The 22,639-nt window shown below is 36.6% G+C and overlaps 1 protein-coding gene across 2 annotated transcripts in view; it reads left to right on the forward strand.

The window, feature by feature from the left end:
- Positions 1 to 22,639, forward strand: part of mdga2a (MAM domain containing glycosylphosphatidylinositol anchor 2a) — a 115,101-nt gene that overhangs the window by 72,554 nt on the left and 19,908 nt on the right. For both annotated transcript variants that reach the window (XM_043263709.1, XM_043263710.1), the window contains exons 9-10: positions 6,604 to 6,873; positions 12,873 to 13,021. In XM_043263709.1, the coding sequence (XP_043119644.1) occupies positions 6,604 to 6,873; positions 12,873 to 13,021 (419 nt within the window). The remainder of the gene's footprint in view (positions 1 to 6,603; positions 6,874 to 12,872; positions 13,022 to 22,639) is intronic.

The following is a 22,639-nucleotide window of genomic DNA, read 5'->3' on the forward strand; positions in this document are numbered from 1 at the left end:
GATGATACTTTCTCACAGATCATTTTAATGAACTTTTTATTTTATTTCTATTGTATTTTATTTTATTTATTATTTTTATTTGCATATATTTAAATATTTATTTTACTTTATTTTATTTTTATTGTATATTATGTAATTTTACTTTATTTGTATTTTGTTACCATTTATTTAAATTTACTTTATACTTTTAATTAATTTTACTTTTTACCGTATTTTTTTATTTTACTTCATTTTATTCATTTATTTATTTTTACTTGAATCCTGAACTGTCAGAACCTTTTGGTTTATTTGAGCAGCCCTATCTAATTATTTATATATTTATTACTTTTTGGCCCAGTGACCTGAGTCGTAAATGAGTCATGCATCAAAATACACCCACCATCTCAAATCACGGCCAAGTACTTTGCACCCACACTAACTGGCCTGTAATATTCCTGATCTCATTCCTCCTCTCGTCCCCCCATTAATTCTCTTGCCTCCTCTCTACTGTCCCTTTCAATAAAGAAACATTGACAGAAAATGGCCACATTTCCACTGCCACTATGAGAACTTCCTCTGTCCACTGTCATTGTGTCAAGGTCTGCTGTAATACGACTGTCCCTTTATACAATCTCTGTGTGTCTGATGCAATTACGCGCAATTCAATGTTCGGTCCAGAAATAACAGCATTTTTATAATGGCCACAAAAAAATAACTAGAAGCCAAGGTCTGACTTTTCAAAAAGTGAGGCTAATATCTAGTGTCCTGACCAAATGGTATTACAACTGGAGTATTTTTGATGCACTTGAACCCAATTATCTCTTCCACTTGTCAAGTGTCGACACGGATGCCCCACCTACCAAACAACATCGCCAACGTTCGTCAGTCAAGGGGTTAATCGAATTCATTTTCAGAGCATGTACCGACAAAAACTACCCATCCATAATTAAGCGCATGCTGATTCATGCAAGACGGACAATGATTGCCACAAAACCAAGGACTGTGACCAGAATCTGCACCTCGTCACATGCGATTTTTTGCAGGAGGCGAACAGCTGCAAGCTGTAAAGGTCAATTGGCACTCTTGTCGCTGCTCACATGTGTTTGATGGGGAACTAGACCAAAAAAGGAGGGAAACAATAACAGAAAGGGAGGGAGAAATAGAGAGGGTGTCAAGTGAGCTTATATTGTCATTTTCTCAGGAGCGGTGTTCACCGACAGCTGAGCCTCTCTCATTAGGATGTGACTTTTTTTTTTTTTGTAACACTGCAACTCTTCTCGGTCTCGGTGCAGAAAGCCTGGCTTGCGGGAGCTTCTGGTGAGGTTCTTCTTTTTTATCAGAGAGGAGGTGGTGGGATTGTTAATTCTTCAACGAGATTGGATTTTGATGATGGATTTTCATATCGTCATGTTAGTTAAGCAGACATGATGAATATGACTGCCGTGCACCTTGGACTCCCAACACCTTGGACTGAAGTAAGTTTTAATTGCATCTAAATGTGGCAGGGCTGACTGATTATTAATGATCTAATATATTTTAATGAAGGGATAATTGCAGCTAAACCCTGACAGTAACAACCCACCTTCTCCTCGTCTCAGTCTCAAAGCTGCAGGGTAGGAGAAGAAACTTCTCGAGAGGATTCTCCCTCAGAACAGCTTTTTCTCGCTGAATCAGAATGAGCGTCATTCATAAAGTTCCACACATCCTCCACCTCGCCGATCAACAGCAGCGTCACTAAAACTAGTCCGTCTGCTAGAGAGCTGGAAGCGCTGCTATTCTCAAGCATGTAGTTATGAGACAGTTCTGTTTTGTGTTGTGAGATTCTGCAACATTATTTCAGTAATAACAACAGATATTGAACAGTTATTGTTCTATGATGTTAAGACGTAAAACAAGCAATGTTAGATAAATTAGTGTGTGTGTGTGTTATACAGTTTTTTTACTTGTTTAAAACTTTTGTGTAGAGACACTATACAATATTGGTGCGCAAGAAACTTGTAATAAAACATGTACTGCTACATTATTATTATTATTGAAGTTGCTCTCCCGACACACATGCATGTTTATTTATTCAACAGTTTGACTAATTTGATTACATTTTTTGCTACAAATAAGTGCAGTATTCTCAACATTTTAGCATGTTTAAATCCGTTTAGATGATTTCTCCTAAAATAAGTGCAGAAAATGCAATAAAAGCCCACAGATTCCATCTGGGCCCAGCGATAAGTAATTGCAACTTGGACGAGGTCTAAGTAGAACTGATGTAGGCTTTGAGAAGCTGCTGCTAAAGAGTTTTTTTGGACCACGGATACTTATTCAAAGTGACAAAACGCTGGGACGGCTCATATGCAAATAGGGATTCTGATGTGGAATATAAGAGCAGTGTGGATCCTCGTTATGAGGGGATAAAATTGGCATCCTGATTAGTGGTGTGGAACTGGGATAAGCGCTGGAGAATAGAGGAATTCCTCTCCTCGGATGACACAATGCCAGTGTTCCATGCTCGATGTTCGCTTAGCATGGCATTCGAAACTGGCTGCCAGCCTAATTAGCAGAGAACTAATTTATTCCCAATAGTATTAATTTATGAAAAAGAGAGTATGCTCATGCAAAAGTCCTGAGTGCAATTCAAAGTACTATCACCATTCATGCATCAAACCCAGCTTTTAGTCCCCGAAGAAATTTACCAAAATAGAACAAAAAACTACATTATTGCTTTAGTTAATATTGGACACAGATTTATAAAAAGGGTTCTCTGGGGACTTGTTAATTAATAGGTTTTAACACTCTCATCTATACGCAAGCCTGTTGTCATGTTATGTCATGTAATTGCGTGTTGCACAACAATTTCCCGCACAGGTCAGAGACAAATGTTTTTGTGCAGCTAAACAGTCATAACGTTTTCGCTGTGAAGTGTTGTCGTCGATGTGCAATTAAGACCTTTAATGCCGACGCGGAAGTCAACACAAATGATTCAAAAGTTTTAACAGGAAGCCTCTAAAGGGCATTGTGCCAGACGGTAGTTCTAACTACATTGTTTGACTTACTTTGGTTTTTGGTTTTTAGTTCTGGGGGGATTAGTTAAGAAATGACGTCCTGCGTCGAATTCTAACATTCGTCACATTCTTCTGTTATCGTTACATTGATATTATAGAAGTTAGTTTGAACTTAAAATCTAAATTGATCCTATTTACTTTCTTAATGCACATTCTTGGTCTTGTTGTAAATAGTTAGTCAGTGAATGGTATTCTGAAGACAAAAGTATTTTAATTAATCTTTAATCAAAAATGTTATTACTTGCTCTTCACTGAAACAAAATGTATTTTTGCTTTTCACTTGCCATATGGCCAAAAATAAACAAAAAAAAAAACCCAAGCCAAACTATATGCTATTTATGTTGTAAATAGTGAAACACATTTTGAAATTGAAAATAGTTCAAAATGCATTTCAAAATGTGTTTCAGGGGCACATATGGTGTTACATAGAACGCCATTTTTTCAAAAGTATTGAAATGAAGGTTACATATGCTTTTAAATGCTTTAAAAAAAGGTCTTTTATTTTTAAATATATTTATGTTTTAAAAGTATGTGAGATTCTAATTGTAATAATATTCATTACTATTAGACGTTTTGGCTGCAGCACACACTTTGCATCCAGTCCATTTATAATGGATAAGCTCCATAAATAAAAGAAAGCTTCAAAGAATATCCTATTCCCCTCCTAAATTTACCACATTAAATGTAAATGGCTTGAAAATTCAATTGATGTAGACTTTAGACATGTTGCCGCTACATATTCTTGAAAAACACATAAAGCTTTTATTCAATAACAGCTTGTTACCATGCAGCGAGTCGATATGATACACAGCTGTTATTAAAATGTGTGCACATTCAGCGTGCGACCATACTGCGCGATGTACAGTACATTTATTAGCAATTGGGACTGTTCTTCACCTCTTGTTGCAATGTTTCAGCCACTCGTTTATCTGTTTTTTCTTTCCACTTGCATACACAATTGATTCCATTTCACCAGACGTCTTTTCCTGTTCTCCCCGTATTGCTGAAAATCGATTTGCAAATACACACGGTTGCTCGCCGTCACCTGTCTGACAGCGCCAGTGTGCGATAACCGCCATGACTAGTCTATCAAACCCTCATCCATTGGCAACATGTCAGCAGGAATTGGTTCAGTTTGGGAAACTCAGCCGTGAAATTCAGAATGACAAAATGCGGTGGGTCCAGGCTCGCATCATTGCCTGAATAAAGTCGTTGTGGATACTGAACTGTTGACCTCAGCTGTAAGAGATATTGTATTGCACAGAATGTAATCCACTCACAGCGTGGGGCCTCCACATGTTTGTCATTTGGAGGGGGGAAAACAAAGTGAACAAAGCACTGTTTTTAGAAAGCTTTTCTTTAAATTGCATGATTGCTGAAGCTTTTTTTCATTATTTCATAAAACATGCTTCAGTCCACTCATTCTCTCCATTTTTCTTTCGCTCGTTCTCTAAAAAAATTTAGCTTATTTCAACTCTGAGAGCATCGAGCTTTAGAAAGCATTAGAGCTTTTTTTGTGAACAATGTTGCTCATGGCTTACACAGGAACTCTATTATTATTTACAGGATTTGATACGATTGTATTTCATTTGATATGTCATCGTAAGTTTTATTGTTAGCTTGTATAAAAAGAGATTAACCTGCAAAGTTTCCCTTTTGCTTTTAAAGCATTTTTCCTTATAAAGCACAACTAAATAAGCTTTAACAAAACCTAAAATCTAATAATCGTGTCAATTAGTGTGATTTTAGAATGAATCAATGTGCTTCAGTAAAAGCAAGGAGCATTGTACAGTCATAAATGTATCCAGAAACAATCCAGAAACTAAACAAATCTCTCATTTCTTTTACGATGTTTCTTAGTTTTTATTTTTAGACATTGTTTATTTTAATTGTTTTCTTATTTATAGAGTTCAGACTTTTGCACCCAACTGTAAGTTTATGATTAATATATATAATATAATATATATATGTATGATTTATATATTGTTATATGTTATACTGTTACAGAATGAAGTAATGTATCATGTGTACCATTTACCGTGCATGCTTCATTTTCAAATAAAAGACCAGTTTGGACAAGCTTTTTTATTACTGATATTTGTGCATTTAAAGTCTGCATTTAAACAGTGCTCAGCTCAGATGTCATTTCCTCTACTAACTTCATGAGCCAGAATAATTTGGAATACTGTACAATTTTTCCCGATTGACTGTCCTTTCAATTTATGTTTTTCAACTTTCAAATTTGAGTTTGCTTTTAGATCTTTAAAATCTTTTTTTTTTTTTTTGATTTCCAACACTTTTAGGCGGGAATATATGTGCTGTTCTGTGAGTGCTGGGGAAATTGGACTGAGATGAGCGTGCTGCAAATGATTGTGGGTTTGAGATGGAGAGGTACTTTGAGTAGCACACAGTGAAGTGTATATAGTCTGAATTACTGGACTGCATCTCTGTATTGCCTATACTGCTCCATTTATCTACCGAAGACATCCTAGATTACTATACAGATAATAACATTTCAAGAAAAACGGTCAAATTCATTCTTTATGTCATGACCATGTCAACTATTATGAATGACATTTTCACTCATCCACAACTTTTTGTGGAGAATGTCAATTTCCATACCTCAGTGTATCAATATGTCAAATCATATATTTATATCGTAATATATTTGCATTTTATATATTGATTTATTTTCTTGACCAGTTGGTTGAAAGGCATTTTGAAAATGGCTCTGAAAAGTTCAAGCATAATTTGTTAGAAATTGTATCATCTAGGGCATTGAAATTCATGCTTTTTTAATGTTTCGTAATACATTTTAGGGCCACTAAAAATGTCCAAATGATAAATATTCCGGTTTACACAGAGATGGTGTAGTATATATAAGTGATGGGAAAGTAAAAGCGGAATGTGGCATGTGAATTCAGTGCATCACGCTCTTTCTGTAAGAGTGCATGACTCTCAGCGGACATTAATAGAAGTGCTGTGCACTACAGTAACGAAAAGATTCTCCAAATCAGACAGAAAAAGTGCAAACGCTGTGCAGATGCCAGCGCCCTTCTAAGGACATCATGTTATGTTTGATGATGCTCTCCCGAGGCTGTGCTCTCTGATGGTGTGCATCATGGTGTATGTGTGCACGTTGGCTCGCAACACCATGAATCACTGATTCATGACAGGTCACCCTCTTATGAGCGGATGAGTCAGCATTTTTTCCCTTTTTGCTGCTGTTTTGCTGCTTCGCAGTGAGTATAAAACTTTCAAATCCATCTGTGATGTCTATTCAACAGTAGCACAAAAATGCAACCAAAATGACAGCTTTGGCGGTTTTTGAGAGGTCTTTAGAAGGCAACTTTTATGTTTCCTGTCACTCACAGGCCACTATACCATAACTATACCAGTGTTGATTTTGTGATCAAATCTTTATTTTAAAACAGTTTTATCTTTTATTTGGTCAGGTAATACCTCTTCAAATTAACAGGTTTCTCGATTGTACTGGTTTTATTGACTCTAGTAGACACCTGTGCAAGCATTTGCTTTGTGTCTAATATGAATGTCCATCTTTTTTTAGATCCTCCTGCGGTGGAGCCGGTGTATACAGAGATCAGGCAGGGTCTGGGCAGGCCGTTCTCACTGAGCTGCAGGGTCTTACGTGCCCACCCTTCAAAAGTACTGGATTATGAATGGAAGCTGGGCACCAGGCTGCTCACAGTGGGCCAGCTGCACACTCGGGACGAGACAGAATACCACGTAAGGGCCCTCAACCGTGAGGGCTACGGCGCATACACCTGTGACATCAAAAACGAAGCAGGAGCTGGACGATGTACTTTCCTTGTCACAGGTAAGACGATTAAAATAAATGCAAACTTTAATCGAATGAATTTGCAGTGTAATTGTATGCAGTTAGGTTATGATCGAGTCACTAAATAACTAAACTAGAGAGATTCGTTCAGGAACGTAACAAGTAGCTCTTTAAGACTGAATGCATGAATCTTTCACTCAATCGGTCTGTTCAAAAGCTCTAAATTATTCAGGTATATGAAACAAGTTAACTGTCTTCAAGAGTTGAATCATTGAATTATTCACATATGCGATTTGTTCAAAAACTGTTGTAAATTAGTTAACTGTCTAAATTCGAGTCATTGAATCATTCCCTGAAGCGATTTGTTTAAAGCCACTCATTTATTCAGGAAGTACAACAGTATTATGTGTCGCTCAAAAACCACTTGTAGTGGTTCTGCTTTGACTTTGGGACTGTTTTTATTGGTGGGGCAGAATATTTGGTAATGTTGAATCTGCACTTGGTATTGCTTTATTAACTTTGTAGTTGTGTTCCAAATTATGAACTGTGGTTAGTATATGAAGTTTAGAATATTATGTCATCTCTCCTAAGAGTCTAAGACTATGTTTGTGCATTATAGTTTTAAAACTTTTAAAGTTTTTTCTACAGTTTTGGCGCTTGAAAAACGGAGACTTTCAAAAACTCCCTTTTACAAAAACCCCTTTTTAATTTGAAAACTCTGAGGTTGCATTTCAGAATACTTGAGCACATGAGTATATGAATTTGGGACGTATATCTTTATTAAAATGTAAGTGGCATGTCACATTGAATAATGTGTTGAATTTTATCATTGCTCTAATATTCAGAGTAAACAGATTTTTTTTTTCATGTCCTTGTTGTTTAATTATACATCAAAACATTTTGGTTCTGTGTTGAGTCGCCATTTGATGTACAAAAATCCTGAAGCCAAACCAGTTGAGGATCACTACTTTACAGCGCAGTGCTTTCTGATTCAAAACTGTTAACGACAGGAAAGTTGAATTTGTGACAGATTTTTGTGCTACATTCACATTTAATGGTCTCGAAACATTACTAAAGCACCCTGCCTGGACATTAAGCAAAGGTTAATTATGTCCTGGAAATATTTTCTTATATGCATATTTCACATTTTATCTATGCAGTCATTAATAACATGTAGTGCTAATCTCAACTATAAGCGATTAACAACAGAATAAATTAAACTGTGTGCATACATAACTAACATTAGACACTTGACTGGTAATTCAAAAGCCACACTTGCTTTTCCTTCAAGTTTTGGCCCAGATAAATCCAGTCTACCATGTCACCTGGAACATTTGGTTCAAACGGTGGAGCAGTTTCTCTTTGATTTCGTGCCACCACATAAGTAGCCTGATCTCATGCCTGCTACTGCACCAGACACTCGTGTTTAGAAATGGGAACTGCTAGCTCGTGTTTTTGCCCTCCCTGCTGTTGAATATTCATGGCTGAAATCCCAGCTGGTTGATGAGGCATCCTGGACCAGAGGAGGATGTGGGAGAGAAAGAGAGAGAGAGAGAGAGAGAGAGCTACCTGCTTTCTGATGCATAGGTTATTCTTGGAGATGTTCACCCCTAATCATTTAATTTGCATTGACAATTTCCTGCTCTGTTCAGCAGGCATAAAAGAGGATTATATCACTCATATCCACTCTCCTTGTATCCGCATCTCTCTCTCTCTCTCTCTCGTTCTCTCTCTCTTCTCCGTGCACTTCTGTAGGACATGCTGAAGGCCATTATTTTGCACAAACCATGCATCTATGATGAGCCTCTGCTCGCTGTGATGCAGGAACATGCTGCATGAACTAGAAGCTCTCATTTATCGTTGTCATCATATGGGTTTTTATATGTCTGGGCGTTAAAAGAGCACAAGCCAGAAAATTTCACATCAAGTCAGTTTTATTGGAGGTTAAGCTTCCATAATGTTGTATCGTGAAAAAAAAAAACTGACAGATTCGAACGTACGAAGGCGAAGGCACCGAATGTCACATGGCCACAGGGTTTTGTGTGATGATTGATCAAATGGCCAATGCCTCAAGTTGACATTTCACTTTGTCAGAGCACTGTGCACAACTGTTCAGAGATAAAAAGCTTGTGTTTTTTCAGTCTCAGCATTCACTTCAGATGTATGTAGCAAACCCAACAGGGGTTACCAATTAAAGCAGCAGAAAGTTCAGGAAGTTGAGAGAAGACCCTGCAGGAGTATCATGCACCTATTCTAAAGGGGCACCAGTGTTGTCCTGGCTCACATGTGCCCTATAGGCAAAACAAAGACATGGCCAAGGAAAAACAACTAGTTCACAATGTATGAAGTGTGTGAGAATGTAGTGGTGCAGTTTTGGTTTTGCACATGAGCTGACCTGGGTTCAAATACTAGCCTAATGGCCATTTCACACCAAGGGCCAGATTTACTAAACAGGGCAAATTAGCACTGATGGTAGTGGGAAATTCTGTGGGTGATTTATTTTATTATTTATTAAAACAGACACTTTTAAATAATGACCAGCGCAATCTACCAAGAGCAGCGCAAATTACCACCTGCTTAAGACGTGCTCTTTTTGGACCTTAAATGACTGGTAATTTAAATACCAGTAATTTGACAAACATTAATAAATCATGTCACGTGGTTCATTTTAATATTCTTCTCCCATAATTTATTTGCATCTGAAAAGGAAACTTGCGCAAAAATAACTATCCATGCCTTTTCAATGCTAATTCTTCACTGCGTTTGTTTAGTAAACAATTTTACTATTTTTATTTACTATTTTAATGCCAAAAGACAGTTTGCGCTGCCGCAACTGGTAGTAAATCTGGCCTTGAATGTTAATGATTGGAGTTCATGAGCACTTTGGACCAGGGAGAAAAGTACTGTATTGCTGTGGGTATTTCTTTTTATCTCTATTCTGTGCATTTTTCTACATTTGCTGCAGATTTTTTTTACATTTGCTCCATCAACATTTGTTTATAAAATGTGGTTTCAGCAAGAGCTGTGCTCCCCAAGGTTGTTTATTTGATCAAAAATACAGTTGTTTATTCCTGTGATGGCAGAGCTGAATTTTCAGCAGCCATTACCCCAGTCTTCAGTGTCACGTGGTCCTTCAGAAATCATTCTGATATGATGATTTGGTGGTCATAAATTTGGTGCTTGGTATTTGTTCTTAAAATTTTAGGGAAATAGTAATCCTTTGATAAATAGAAAGTTCAAAAGAAGGCTTTTAAATAGTAGTGTATCTTTTTATTCAGTAAAAACAAGGGCTGTCAAGACAACTTTCATAATCTTTGATTAATTTGACATTAATATAGGAAAAAATATGTGTACAAGACAAGGTTCGACAAATGTGTGCACACGGTATTTTTGTTTATGTTTTAGAAGATGAATTTAGGGTCACTTGGTTAAAAAATAAAGAGTTGGTTTGCTTCAGGGTGCCTGAAATGTAGGGATGTTGGTCCAGTGGTTGATGAGTTAGTAGAAACTCCCCACTGGCTGATGGCTGCACATTGCTACGGAGGCAAATATAAAGTATTCATGTGCTGAGATTTAGTATGAGCGCGGGTTCTTTGTCGTGACAGTGCTGTTATGTGTTTGACACACCAGAAACCAGCTTCAATTTCACAAGTATTTATGTCCCAGTGGTCTCCTGCATGGTCTTTGAAGCTAAAACCTACAAGGTAATGTCTACATACCAGGGCTGGCCCAAGCTTTTATGGAGCCTTAAGCAGAATTTTATTTGGGGGCCCCTCAGTGCCACCAGTATGATTTGTTATTGTCAAAGCTTGTTTATTCGACACCCATGATCGGTTTTGTTAGTTGTAGTGTTGCTTACATCATAATATTGTTTGCCTGGTATCTACTCTTTAGTCTTCTGTGATTTTTATATTGTAACAGTTGCAAATTTACAGGTGTGCTCAGGTGTTAATTCACACTTAACATTAACAACACTTAACAACAAGTCTTGAATGTGTACTGCATAAGTAGCCAAATGAACTAGCAGACAATGCATTTACATAAATATAAAATAAACATAAATATTAAGAAAAGTTTTATTTTTATTAAAAGTTATATGTTTTATAATAAATATTTAACAGCAGAGAGCATCTGTAAAACAACAACATTTGATCTATATCTAGATAACCGAGGCATAATAATATTGGACTATAATAGCACCCAAAAGATAGGTTAAGGTAAATAATGTTAAGTTGTTATCATTTTTTAAAAGAGAAGCTTATTTTTATTACAGAATTATATACAGAGGAAAGTATCTTTTACGCAGAAGATAAAAACTTTAATCGAGTTAAATGTTATATTATATTAAAATGCGTATTTGCTGATGTTTTGATGTTCAAACATGAACTGAGCTAAAACAAAAAGATACCCTAGGCTTTACTAAATAACTGAGTTCTGATCTGATCAGGGGTGCGTTTCCCACAAGCAACTATAGTCGCAAGTTCTGTCGCTACCAATAAAGTTCAATGGAAATAACAAGAAGGACCATTGTTATCTAACAATAGTTTTAAGAAACACACCCCTGCCACATTCAACACTTTGACCCGCTAAACTTTGGCTGGTGCTGAGCCAGAGAAAGACAAGCTCAGAAAAACAAGATGCGGAGCCTCTGGGTTTCTTTTGCCTTTCTTATAATGGACAGTTGATCCATGCAGTACTGACTTTCTCCATCTTAGGCTGATTTAAGAGTGCTGTGTTTATGGTGCTTTTGCTTTTTCTCTCCACCTTCACTCAAGCATTGATTCCCAGAGGAGTCAAATTTATCCCTAAGCCTTAAGCAGAGTAAACTCGATGGACCCATTAGCATTGGCTCTAGGTTTTTCCCTCTTAATAAGCCAGGGATAAAATAAGTGCTGGTGACAGCCCTTATCCCTGACCTGCAGACATCAGCAAATTTTCCCTACCATCACCTTTCCTCGCTCTTCTCAATATAACCCTCCAAGATGTTTCTACGGACTTGGACCTTCAAAATTTCTCTGTCGAGTGGTGAGCTTCTGGACGAAGTGGCCTGTCTGACAAACAGAAGAATATGAAGAAGCATGGGAATTTTTTTACGAAATAAAAATAGTGTAAATATAGTTTAGCGTAAATGTAATGTAGCCAGTTATTTCATTTTAGAAACAAGAAAATGATCTCGCAAGGTCCAGAGAGTGCTCCAGCATTCAGACACACAACATTTGAACCACGTTGTTGTTGTTATTTTATTTTATTTATTTTTTTGTTTATATTTGCTGTGCTGTGTTTGAAATGTACTGTAACAACAGCTATTTTAGACATAAAATAGAGTTTCTTTTCATTTAATGAGCTTATATTGAAAGCATGTGCTCTCTGCAAATAATGTATTTGTTCTTTTTTGCTTTGATTCTGCAAGTGTTTTTTTAGCTTGGTGAGAAACAGACAGGCCTTGATGCAAAACTGTTTTTTCTTTCTCATTTTCATATATTCTTTCATGGGCTTGTCAGCTTTCAGCAGATAGAGAGATGAGCTCTCCTAATGGTTTTGCTTTGTGTCTGTCTCCTTTGAACCTCTGATGGAGAACATTCCTCCTTTTTTTTACCTGTTTTCCACCAGAAATGGTTTGTAAATGCATTCACGGCATCCTCTAGCATCACTCCAGTGTAACAGACACTTGACCTGCCGGTCTGGTTTTAATGATCCCTAAATATATACAGCATAATAGCAGCAAGGCACTTTTACATAATTTTAAAGGAGCTGTTAAGTTTGTTATTTAACTTCGCTCAGACATGATTACCTCATAATCCCTGCAGTTTACTTTTTGTCCAAATGATTTATGAATTATTTTTTTAATTAATTATCATGCTCCAAGGGAATGAGAAATATATCATTTTACACCTGCAGCTTACAGCCAACAGAAGCTACAGAAATCTTCACATCTGTACATCTGTCTGAATTGTTTAATTGTTTAATATAAAATCTAAATACGACAGTGACTGAATTGAGACAGTAAATAGTAATAAACCATTATGTGTTTGTTTCAGGTAAAGCCTATGCGCCTGAGTTCTACTATGACACCTACAGCGCTCTGTGGCAGAACAAACCCCGCGTCTACGGCTTCAAACTCCAGTGGACTCAAATGAATCCCAATGCGGTCGACCGTATCATGGCTTATCGACTTGGTATCAAGCAGGTGAGTGATCCTGGACGTTTACTTAAAGATGATGTCAAGTAGTTACCTAGAAAGAAGTTTCTTTTCTTCTTTTTGTCAGTGGCGTGCTTCAGGATTCACACCAGATGTAAGACGCACGATGTACTCTTTGTATTCATATTAATTACGTGTGGTATACCATTCAAAAAAATGCAATGTCATGTTAATGTTAAGTTTTTAAATTCAAATTATCTGATAATTTAATCAACTTATTAACTTTGTGACAATGGCCATGAGGGTCTGCAGGGCTCTATGACATCATTTCCAGTTGTCAGCAGTACAATTTATTGAATAATATATAAATAAAAATACATTAATTTGATTAAATTGCATTTTAAATGAAAAGCGTGTCAGTATTCCTATATATTTAAATATATTTATTTTTTGTATTTCTTGGCACTTAAATTACTAGGTAAAAAAGAGCACCATGTCATGGGCCTGTAAATAAGACTAGAACATTTATAGCTAAATTTTGAGGATAGTTTTTGTTCTTAAATAAAACACAGTTATGTTTACCAGAATGCTAAGTTATATTTGCACAATCAATGCAAATGAAATGCACCACCTTTGCTGTGAAAAAGGCAGCGGGAGAAAGGCTGTGCTCATGGCGATATGCAATTGTTTATAGACCGTTCGCATCTCCGTTGTTTTAATGTAGCGTGCATGTTAATGGTACATTTGGCTCGTGTGCAGTATGGTGTGCACAACTGCTTATTACAAGTGCTAAATTAGTATTAAACAAGTTTAGCCGTCAATATCCTACACATATAGGATAAGTCAAGGAACTTTATTAGGATTCATGAGAGACTTCTGTGATTACTGTTTACGTAGTTCATGTCAGTGAAACAGATACGTTCTGTTTATTGAGCCGGGCTAATATTTGACCAAGAGCTTTAGCGCTCTGCGTTGCGTTGTACTGTTCTGCCTCGGCGAGTGCGGTCACGCAGAGCAGTGCGGTTGTCAATTACAAGTCATCATCACACTGTTCTGTCACCCTCTCCTTCACACTTCCTCTGCTCAGCTGGAATGGCAGCGTCCACGGCCATTTATAATGACATCATGTGGGGTGATTTATTCCTTGTCACATTCGCCTTTGCTAGTGGCTGCCTACTGGTGCTCAAAGTCAATGCAAAATAAACGTAGCATGTTTCGCCATGCTATACTACTGTTGTTGTTGTTTTCCCCATATCCTTTCCTTCCTCTCATTCTCTCAGGCTTTTTGCTGCTTCCATCAAGGTCTCTGCCTTGTTTGTGTTCTGGGGTTGCATTATTAGCAGTGTTTTAGCACTCTGCTTCTAATGCTCAAGGGATTGTTGAGGTTGAGATGAATTTTGTGTTTGCACATGAGCAATATTGGTTTCTAGGCAATTGGTGCAAGAGATGTCCATGAACCTATATTTAATGGCATCATTTTAGGCTAAAGGGATAGTTCATGCAAAAATGAACTTAGGTCATCATGTACTCTAATGTTACTGCCAAACCAAATACTGTATTTTTTTTCCAGGAACAGGAATAGAAATGTTTTTGTAAATCCACAGCCCCAAAAAGACACAATAAATCACAATATAAGCATTTCATACTAATTAAGAACTAATTGAATTTTATTGCAAAGTATGTCTGACTATGCTATTTATGGTTTGTTCTTTTTTTTTCTTCTTGGACCTCTGGTTCTATGGTCAATATCCACTGCCATTTTATAGTATTGTATTTTTTCAATTAAATTATATATTTAAATGGAAAACGGAAAAGTTCAGTCAGTTGGAATTTGTTATCTTTATGGTTTTGAAAGAAGTTTCTTGTGCTTAACAAAGCAGGATTTATATGATCAAAAATAGTGTGAGTTATTATTGCAATTTAAAGTAACTGTTTTCTATTTTAGTATATTTTAAAATATCCTGTGTTAAATTTTCAGAAGCCATTACATAACAGTCTTCAGTGTGACATTAACCTTCAGGAACTATTCTAAAGGCCAGGACACACCAAGCCAGTCATCAGCTCTCATCGGAGAAAGTGAGAACTCTGACTGGATGCCTAGTCTAGTTTGGCGAATGAGTCAGTGCCAGAGAAATAAAGCGAAAATGATGAAAACGAGTAATAAATTAAGGTGGCACAAACAGAAGATTGTTCAAGTTATTAACGTTGTTGATATTTAAAATTACGTTTACGTTTCAATTATCTGCATTTCTCTCATATATCTTTGTTTCAGTTTCAGCGTTTAAATAACAAAATTTTACTATTGATAACTGCTGATATAGACTGCTAACTCATCTCACGCAGGCACATAATGCACGTTTAGTTTGTCGTCGGCTGTAGTGTGTCCGAGTGTAGCTTTTTTTTGTCCGACACTGCTGACGTGAGGAGACAACACCTTTGGTTGACATCGGTTTGGTGAGTCCCGGGCTTATTATGCTGATTTGGTGATCGTTATTGTTAATGCTGAAATCAGTTTTGCTGCCGCTTAAATTAATCCTTTAAAAATTATAATTCTGTCATTCATTTCTTACCCTCATGTCGTTTCTTAACCAGTAAGATGAGAATATTTTTTTGTGGTAGTTGTGTTACTGTTGTGTAATTCAGGGTCAGAAAGCTCTCATATTTCATAAAAATACCAGACTTTAAATTTGCGGGTGAACTGACCCCACACTTTTGACTGGTAGTATATCTCAGGTTCATAAACTGGACACTATTTATTATTTTTACACTTCAATAGCTTATTTTAATGGGCCCAACAGTGTGACAATTTGCTTTTTAAAACTACAAATATTATATATTTCATGTACCCTCACTATTTGTATTGGGTCACACAAGCTGCATGTATAATGATTATAAAAGAATCAGCAGAATGGTGTTTTAAGTGGTAGTAGATGCAAAATAGCATGTTACACCACAGCATGCCAACTACCCATCTGCATGTGTCCTCCAGAGTGTAATGATCTAGTGGATGGACTGAAGAATCAAAAAATAATCAAATCCATGCCTCCCGTAACATCCATGAAATATTGCTATCGATGGCCTCCATTAGTTTCGCTTAATAATTTGCTTATAAAAGCATGTGGCAAAAGCTGACTATTTTTTTTTCTTTTTTTCAAAAGATGCACATCAGAGGCTTGAAAGAAAGGAGCTCCATCCATCTGATTTCAGATGATCGTTATTTCTCAGCATCTGTCACATTTCATATTTACCTTTATCAGCAGAAAGCATTTAATTCATTAACTCTAAAAGAGTACTAACAGCATGCGTGTCATTTGCACTATAGAGAGGACGCCTTGTACTATCCTTGATGACTTCCAAACTGAAAGCACACCTGGCACTGCAAAGAGAAAGAGAGAGAGTCAAAAAACAAGAGAAGGGGCAGAAAACTAATTAACAGCTGTGTCCGGTGGGACGAAGCTGCTGTAATAAGATAAGCTTTACAGGAGAAATCAAGGATGGGACCCTAGCGAACAGAGGTTAGCTGTGTGAAGCGATTGCGGGGGCGTCCGTTCTGCGCTTCCGTGTGTCTGCGTGCACGAGTGGGTGTGGAGCTGTGTTTTGTGCCTGCAGTGGGTGGTGATTGACTCATCTGTTCTGATCATGATGGAGGAGTCTGGCCTCTTCGCTAATTCCTTATATTCTCCCTCTACACGGCCTCTGTGCATCCCTTTTTGTTCGCCGACTGTTGTTCTGCAGTTTATTTGTTCTGTTTAACATGCCTCTTTTCCCCTACGTGCTCATCCATCATGTTGTCTCGCCCGGTCACCTGTCGAAGCGAGCGCCGCGCAACGCTCTGTGGGCTCATCGCCGCTTTGGCTAGTGACATTTCCAGGACGCGACGGGCATGGGAAGTCTTAGCCTGACAATCCTAAATGAGAGGGGTTTGGAGTGCGCGCAGGCTAACGGAGACGCTGCCAGCCAAGCATATTAGGCAGCGCTTCAGTGCCTAACCCTGGGACGAGCAATTTCACTGCGGGGGTCTGGCGTGTTTATGGATCCCCTAGGAATGAGATTGCTTACCCTTGCTTTTTATAGCCTTCACATACTATATTAACACTCTGTGAGGCTGTGAGCGTGGACAGAGTGATAAAAACGATGATTTTGAATATCTTTTTTATGTCATTTCTAGTAAAAAATGTAGAACGGTATAACCAGCGACCTGGGATTCTTAAATGCTTGTTCGATAACAGGCTTTCTGACGGATAACTTGGCATTTCCTTCAATTCTGTTTAAAAGTATAGTGGAGAAACATATATGTCAAATGAAAAGATTCAGTAAGAATCAAAGCTGTTTAAACCTGGTAGAAAAATCTTCGGTCACTTGTGATTTCAAAGAGGAGATACCGTGTCAGTGCGCAACTGCATCTTAAGAAATGCACATTACTGCTTCAAAATATTCTTTCGAAATAAAATCTGATTTTCCTCACTAGCATTTGGAATGGAACATGGAATGCTTGCCGTCCTAGACAATGCTTGTTGATGTGTTTTTGTGCTTTTTATTAAGTTGCTTTTGGTTTTTAACCTTAAAAACTGAATGTTTTCCTGTTTTTATTTTTATTAACTTGCGTAACTTTCAAAACTCTCTAAACCCAATATTATAGTTTATTTTATTTTATTATTTTAGCATTAACCTTTCTCCCTATTTGTTTTGCATTGAGATTACGTTCATCTAATGCACTTAAAATAAATCTTTAAAAACACCAGTAATGTAATAACACTCTTAAATGTAACCATTAGCGATAATGTAATACGGCTATAGTATGAGTAAAGTTAAAACCAACAATGTTAATATATTAAATAATATTACAGTAAACAGTATACATTTATTATAAGCTGTTTCTCAGTAAAATTACATTATAGATGCATTCCTAATTGAACCTGATATTGTTACAGTACTGTGTAAACAAGGGTTACAGGTTCAGTATTTGTTTTAGTTAGCCCATTTTTGGTTACAGTGTCACTGGGATAGACTTTCTTCATCACAGATTGTGTATAGTAATTCTCTGATGTACGGCCAGATCCTTGAGGATTATTAAAGCCACTAGAGCACCGGTCTCACAGCAGCAGTAAAGGAAGGCCAGCATGCAGCCATAGTTATGAACAGCCCTAATGTTTCTATGACCTCATTTTTCACTACACAGCCTACGTACTTCAAGTTTAACGAGCCCTCTTAACATTTTTTTTCTGTGCTTATGGCACTTAACACGCTGTTGTAAAAGTCATCCTAACTTGGATGACATATAAGGTTACACCTCTGCAGTGCTGCAAGTTGCTTCAGCTTTATGTTTAGAGGATGTTATACAGCACGTTGTATAACGATTCATCATTAATTAAAGGGATTTCAGAGTTTACTTTAATGGGAATTAAGTGTCTTTAAAGATATTGTTTTAGCACTATCTTTAGCTCCCAGGCTACAGGAGAAATAGAAGCCTCTTTAACCGCTGCATTGTTTAGTTTTCCAGGCGTGGTAAAGGCATTTGCACATAAAGCTTCCAAATCCACATTATAGAAATCTAATTCCTGCGAATTCCTGATAGAAGGCATAAACCAAATTTGGCTCCTAAAAGTGTGAAGTATAAGAGATGTTTGGTGTGGAAAATACTCGTATTGTTTCTCATTTCCAAAGCCTTGTTATTGTTTTTTTTTGGTTTTTTTCAGGAATATATTCTATTTCATATTCAAGGTTTCACAGAGTTCATCTCGTCCTTTGAAATCACAACTGCTGTCTTATCACAAGTAAATTAATATTACAATTATCAGTCATTGCCCAGCGTGAAATGTAGCCACAGAGCACCTGTGGGATGGCAGGTGACCCTCAGCCCCCCATTTTACCCCCAGAACTTGTTGTAGCATGTTTGAATTGCATTCACGCTGTAAGTGTGTCATCATATCTCTGCAATGTTTCAACAGCATTGTGAGAATCTCTCTATTGATCATACTTTCCATGTAGTGCTGAGATGAAGCCTTTTACCTCAGGCTGCTTCTGGGATTTTGCTCCACGTTACTTGCTCAACTTTAGAGTGTTTAATGTGTCTGCGCTGCCTTTGTTTTTAAGTAAGTGCTTAGGTTTTAGGGTTTTTTTTCAATGTTAAAGTATGTACTTCTACACCATTTTAATATGGTTTGATTGCAAGGTGTTTGCACCTGTCTCAAGTTGTACAACTAAAAAAAGAAATAATCTATAAAACCTTACTGTATGTGAGCAGCTTGTATAAGTAGTATGTGTAGTTTTGCATTTGGATCTGGACTGCTTGTAAAAAGTGGGGAATTGAGTGCATACTTTTAACAAAAACTTAAAAGCATTTTATTGTTTTGGCAAGCACTGTTCTGATTGGCTGATTTTAAACAAGGGCATAAAAAGGATTTTAATTATTGTGCCGGAAGATTACATCATTACTAACATCTTAGAAAATACATTTCCGTTAAGTAGACATCTAGTTTAATATTAATATATATATATATATATATATATATATATATATATATATATATATATATATATATATATATATATTTATTTTAAATATGTAAAAGGTTTTAAAGTCAAGGTCAATGAGAATATTGAATGTTTTGTTGTCAATTCAATTTCCTTGACGAAAAAGCTGTGGAAATAAATTCCGCTGGTTTCCGTGATGACAAATAATGATTGTGTTCTGTATTATTGACGGAGTCTGACAGAGTCTGGAATCTCGGAGTCAGGGCCGCCCTCCGCCTTCAATCCCCTTAACACACTCACATAGTGCTGCTTCAGTAGTGAACTCAGCAGGGCGCACTTATCAGATCTCTTCCCCCACATGACTTCCTCTTTTCCCCTCTGGTCTCAAATCCCATACTGTTCACCCTCATAATTCCCTCTCTGATAGCTTAACGTCTGTCTCATTCATTCTCATACAAATATAGATCAGTAGCAGCCTCTTGTCTTCTGAAATTTTTCACCTTTACAGTATGTTACACTATCAATAAGGAAGTTATACTGTAATGTTGCTGTATGTTTATATGAACATATTTATAATGTTACACGATAGTTTCATTTAAAAGAAATGCTGTTCTTTTCACAAAATCCTAAAAAAAATCATCACAGTTTCCACTAGGGCTGGGTTTTTACAATTCAATTTTGCATCACAAGTTGCTATTTGATCCAATTTGATATCAATTGTTTTGGAAATATATAAAAAAAAAGGGGGAAAAAATCTGTTGAAATACAAATATTTAAATAGTGGATGTCAAAAAAACTTTTTACAGATTGAAGAACAGTAAAAAAGTATAATAAATATGTAAAGTATAATAAATAAATAAATATGGTGCATATATTTAGAAAAATGCTCCTATCTAGGTTTTTCTAGCTGATGAGTTTATGTTCACAGAATGTTTTTTTTTTTTTTTTTTGAGATTATGACGTTACGTAACATATTATTTACAAGCTGGTGACATGCACAGTTGAAATACTGATGGAGTGATTCCAAGCGACAGTATATGGAGTTCGGTCATTTTATTTATTTTAACATACCGTCAGATGTTTATTCATGTATTGTCTTGTTTTCTTTTGTGATGAAACCGGTATTAAAGTAGATGAGATGAGGTTCACATATACTTCGCCCTGCTGAGGCGCTATAACAATCTGCCGCTCCAAAATTAAACAGCGCTAAAATGACGTTTCTTGTTTGAATAATGTAATAAATTAGATAGAATTTGAAATTGGAGACTGTATTTCATATTAAAAGTAACAGCACAAAATGTATGTCTTAAAATGTTAAGATTCAAATCTGTTGATTTTACTGTATTTTTAATCAAATTAATTCAGCTTTGTTGAGCTTAATAGACTCAAAAACCATTAAAAAAAGGTATTGCCTCCAAATGTTTGAATGGCTTCCTAAGTCACAAGTCTTATTTTCGGTTGTTTACTTGTTACCTGTTTGCCATATTTAGGTTATATTTGTTATATTTGACGACCTTGGAGAAAACGCAACTGATACAGATGCCATGTGCACATACACCGTTTGCATGCTAAAAACATATCAAGGCCCCCCAACACATTAAAAATTCAAGGACACACTTCTGCACTTCCATGCATGCATTTTCATACTGAGACTCACACATTGCTGACGTGTTTCTCTTTCAATCTGTGACATAAATGACAGTAGGCCACCTTCAGGGTGAATTGTTTGTGCAGAGGGACACGGTGCTCGGATACAGTTTCATATTTACAGTGCCGTAATAAGAAGATATTATTCTCCATTGCAGCAAAGGATTTGTGTCAGTGCTGTAGCAAACAGCACTCGGCAGTCATCAAGCTGGCCTGCAGGCTAATTCAAAGGCTTGCACGACATCGACGCGTGGCCATTCTTTGGAAATATGCAATTTACATTACACCGGATGAAGCATCTAAAGGTACAATGTCCTTGGGCCTATGCGTGGGCTTACGTTAGCATAAAACCTTATTTACAAACGAAGCTCGTTGCTATTAGTGTGCATTATGACAAAATAAGTCTAGTGTGAAGTCTTATTACCGGGGGCACGCTGGAGCGGTTACACTGATGAAAGCGATTCATATTTTGCCTGCGCAGGTATGCGTGTATATGCATATAGTTTGTTATTGCAGCTTCCTTTTGAGTTAGGACTCAAGTAAACGACCATTTTTCTCTCTCTGCTGTTAAAAAAGAAAGAAACTGAAGCAAATGTCAACAGGGAATTTGTTGTATCATGGTTTTAAACTGCATCAGAAATGCAGCGGACGCAAAGTAACATTAAAGGATTAGTTCACCCAAGAATGAAAATTTGTTGAATATTTACTCACCCTCAGGCCATCTGAGATGTAGATGAGTTTCTCATCTGAACAGATGAAACTTAACATTACACTTTCTCACTGATGTATCCTCCGCAGAATGGTTGCCGTCACAATCAGAGTTCAAAAAGCTAATTGTGAAAAAATGTCACAATAATCCACAAGTAAACCGCGTGACTCCGGTCCATCAACTACCATCTTGTCGAGCAAAAAGCTGCATTTTTGAAACAAAATCTTTAAAATGTTTTTTAGCTTTGAACCATTGCTTCTAATATGTATGGAATGCAGTTTCCAACACTGAATAAAAAACAAATAAAGGTAATTATGAGTTTTCATCTATAAATTTGCAACTGCACATTTCTTGCAAATGTCTTTTGCGATTTGTGATTTCTTTTTTTAGAATTGCACAATTCTGTTTTATACAGATTATATCTAAGATTGTAAACTTCTAATCACGAGATAAAAAGTCTTTTTCTTATTCAGTGATGAAAATGAGCTTCGATAAAATCTGAATTCGTTATCCATAGTATTGTTTTTTCATGCAAAAAATCTTGTCTGAATCAGAAGAGAAATATGCACAGATCAGGCACTGTTTACAAGCAAAAACAGTTCTAATTTTGATGTGAGAGGACAACAGTGGATGGACTTATAAAATCCTTTTTTGGGATCAAACATTTAAAAGTTAAACCGTCTTTATGACGCATTTATTTCTTAAAAGCATTTCGCTTTTTTTTTTTCACATGATATAGAGGGACTGGTGTCACGTGGATTACTTGTACATTATTGTGTTGTTGTTTTTTCTTATCAGCTTTTGGAACTGTGATTCTGATGGCTCTTATTCACTGC

Source organism: Puntigrus tetrazona, chromosome 17, assembly GCF_018831695.1.
Source record: "Puntigrus tetrazona isolate hp1 chromosome 17, ASM1883169v1, whole genome shotgun sequence".
NCBI lineage: Eukaryota > Metazoa > Chordata > Actinopteri > Cypriniformes > Cyprinidae > Puntigrus > Puntigrus tetrazona.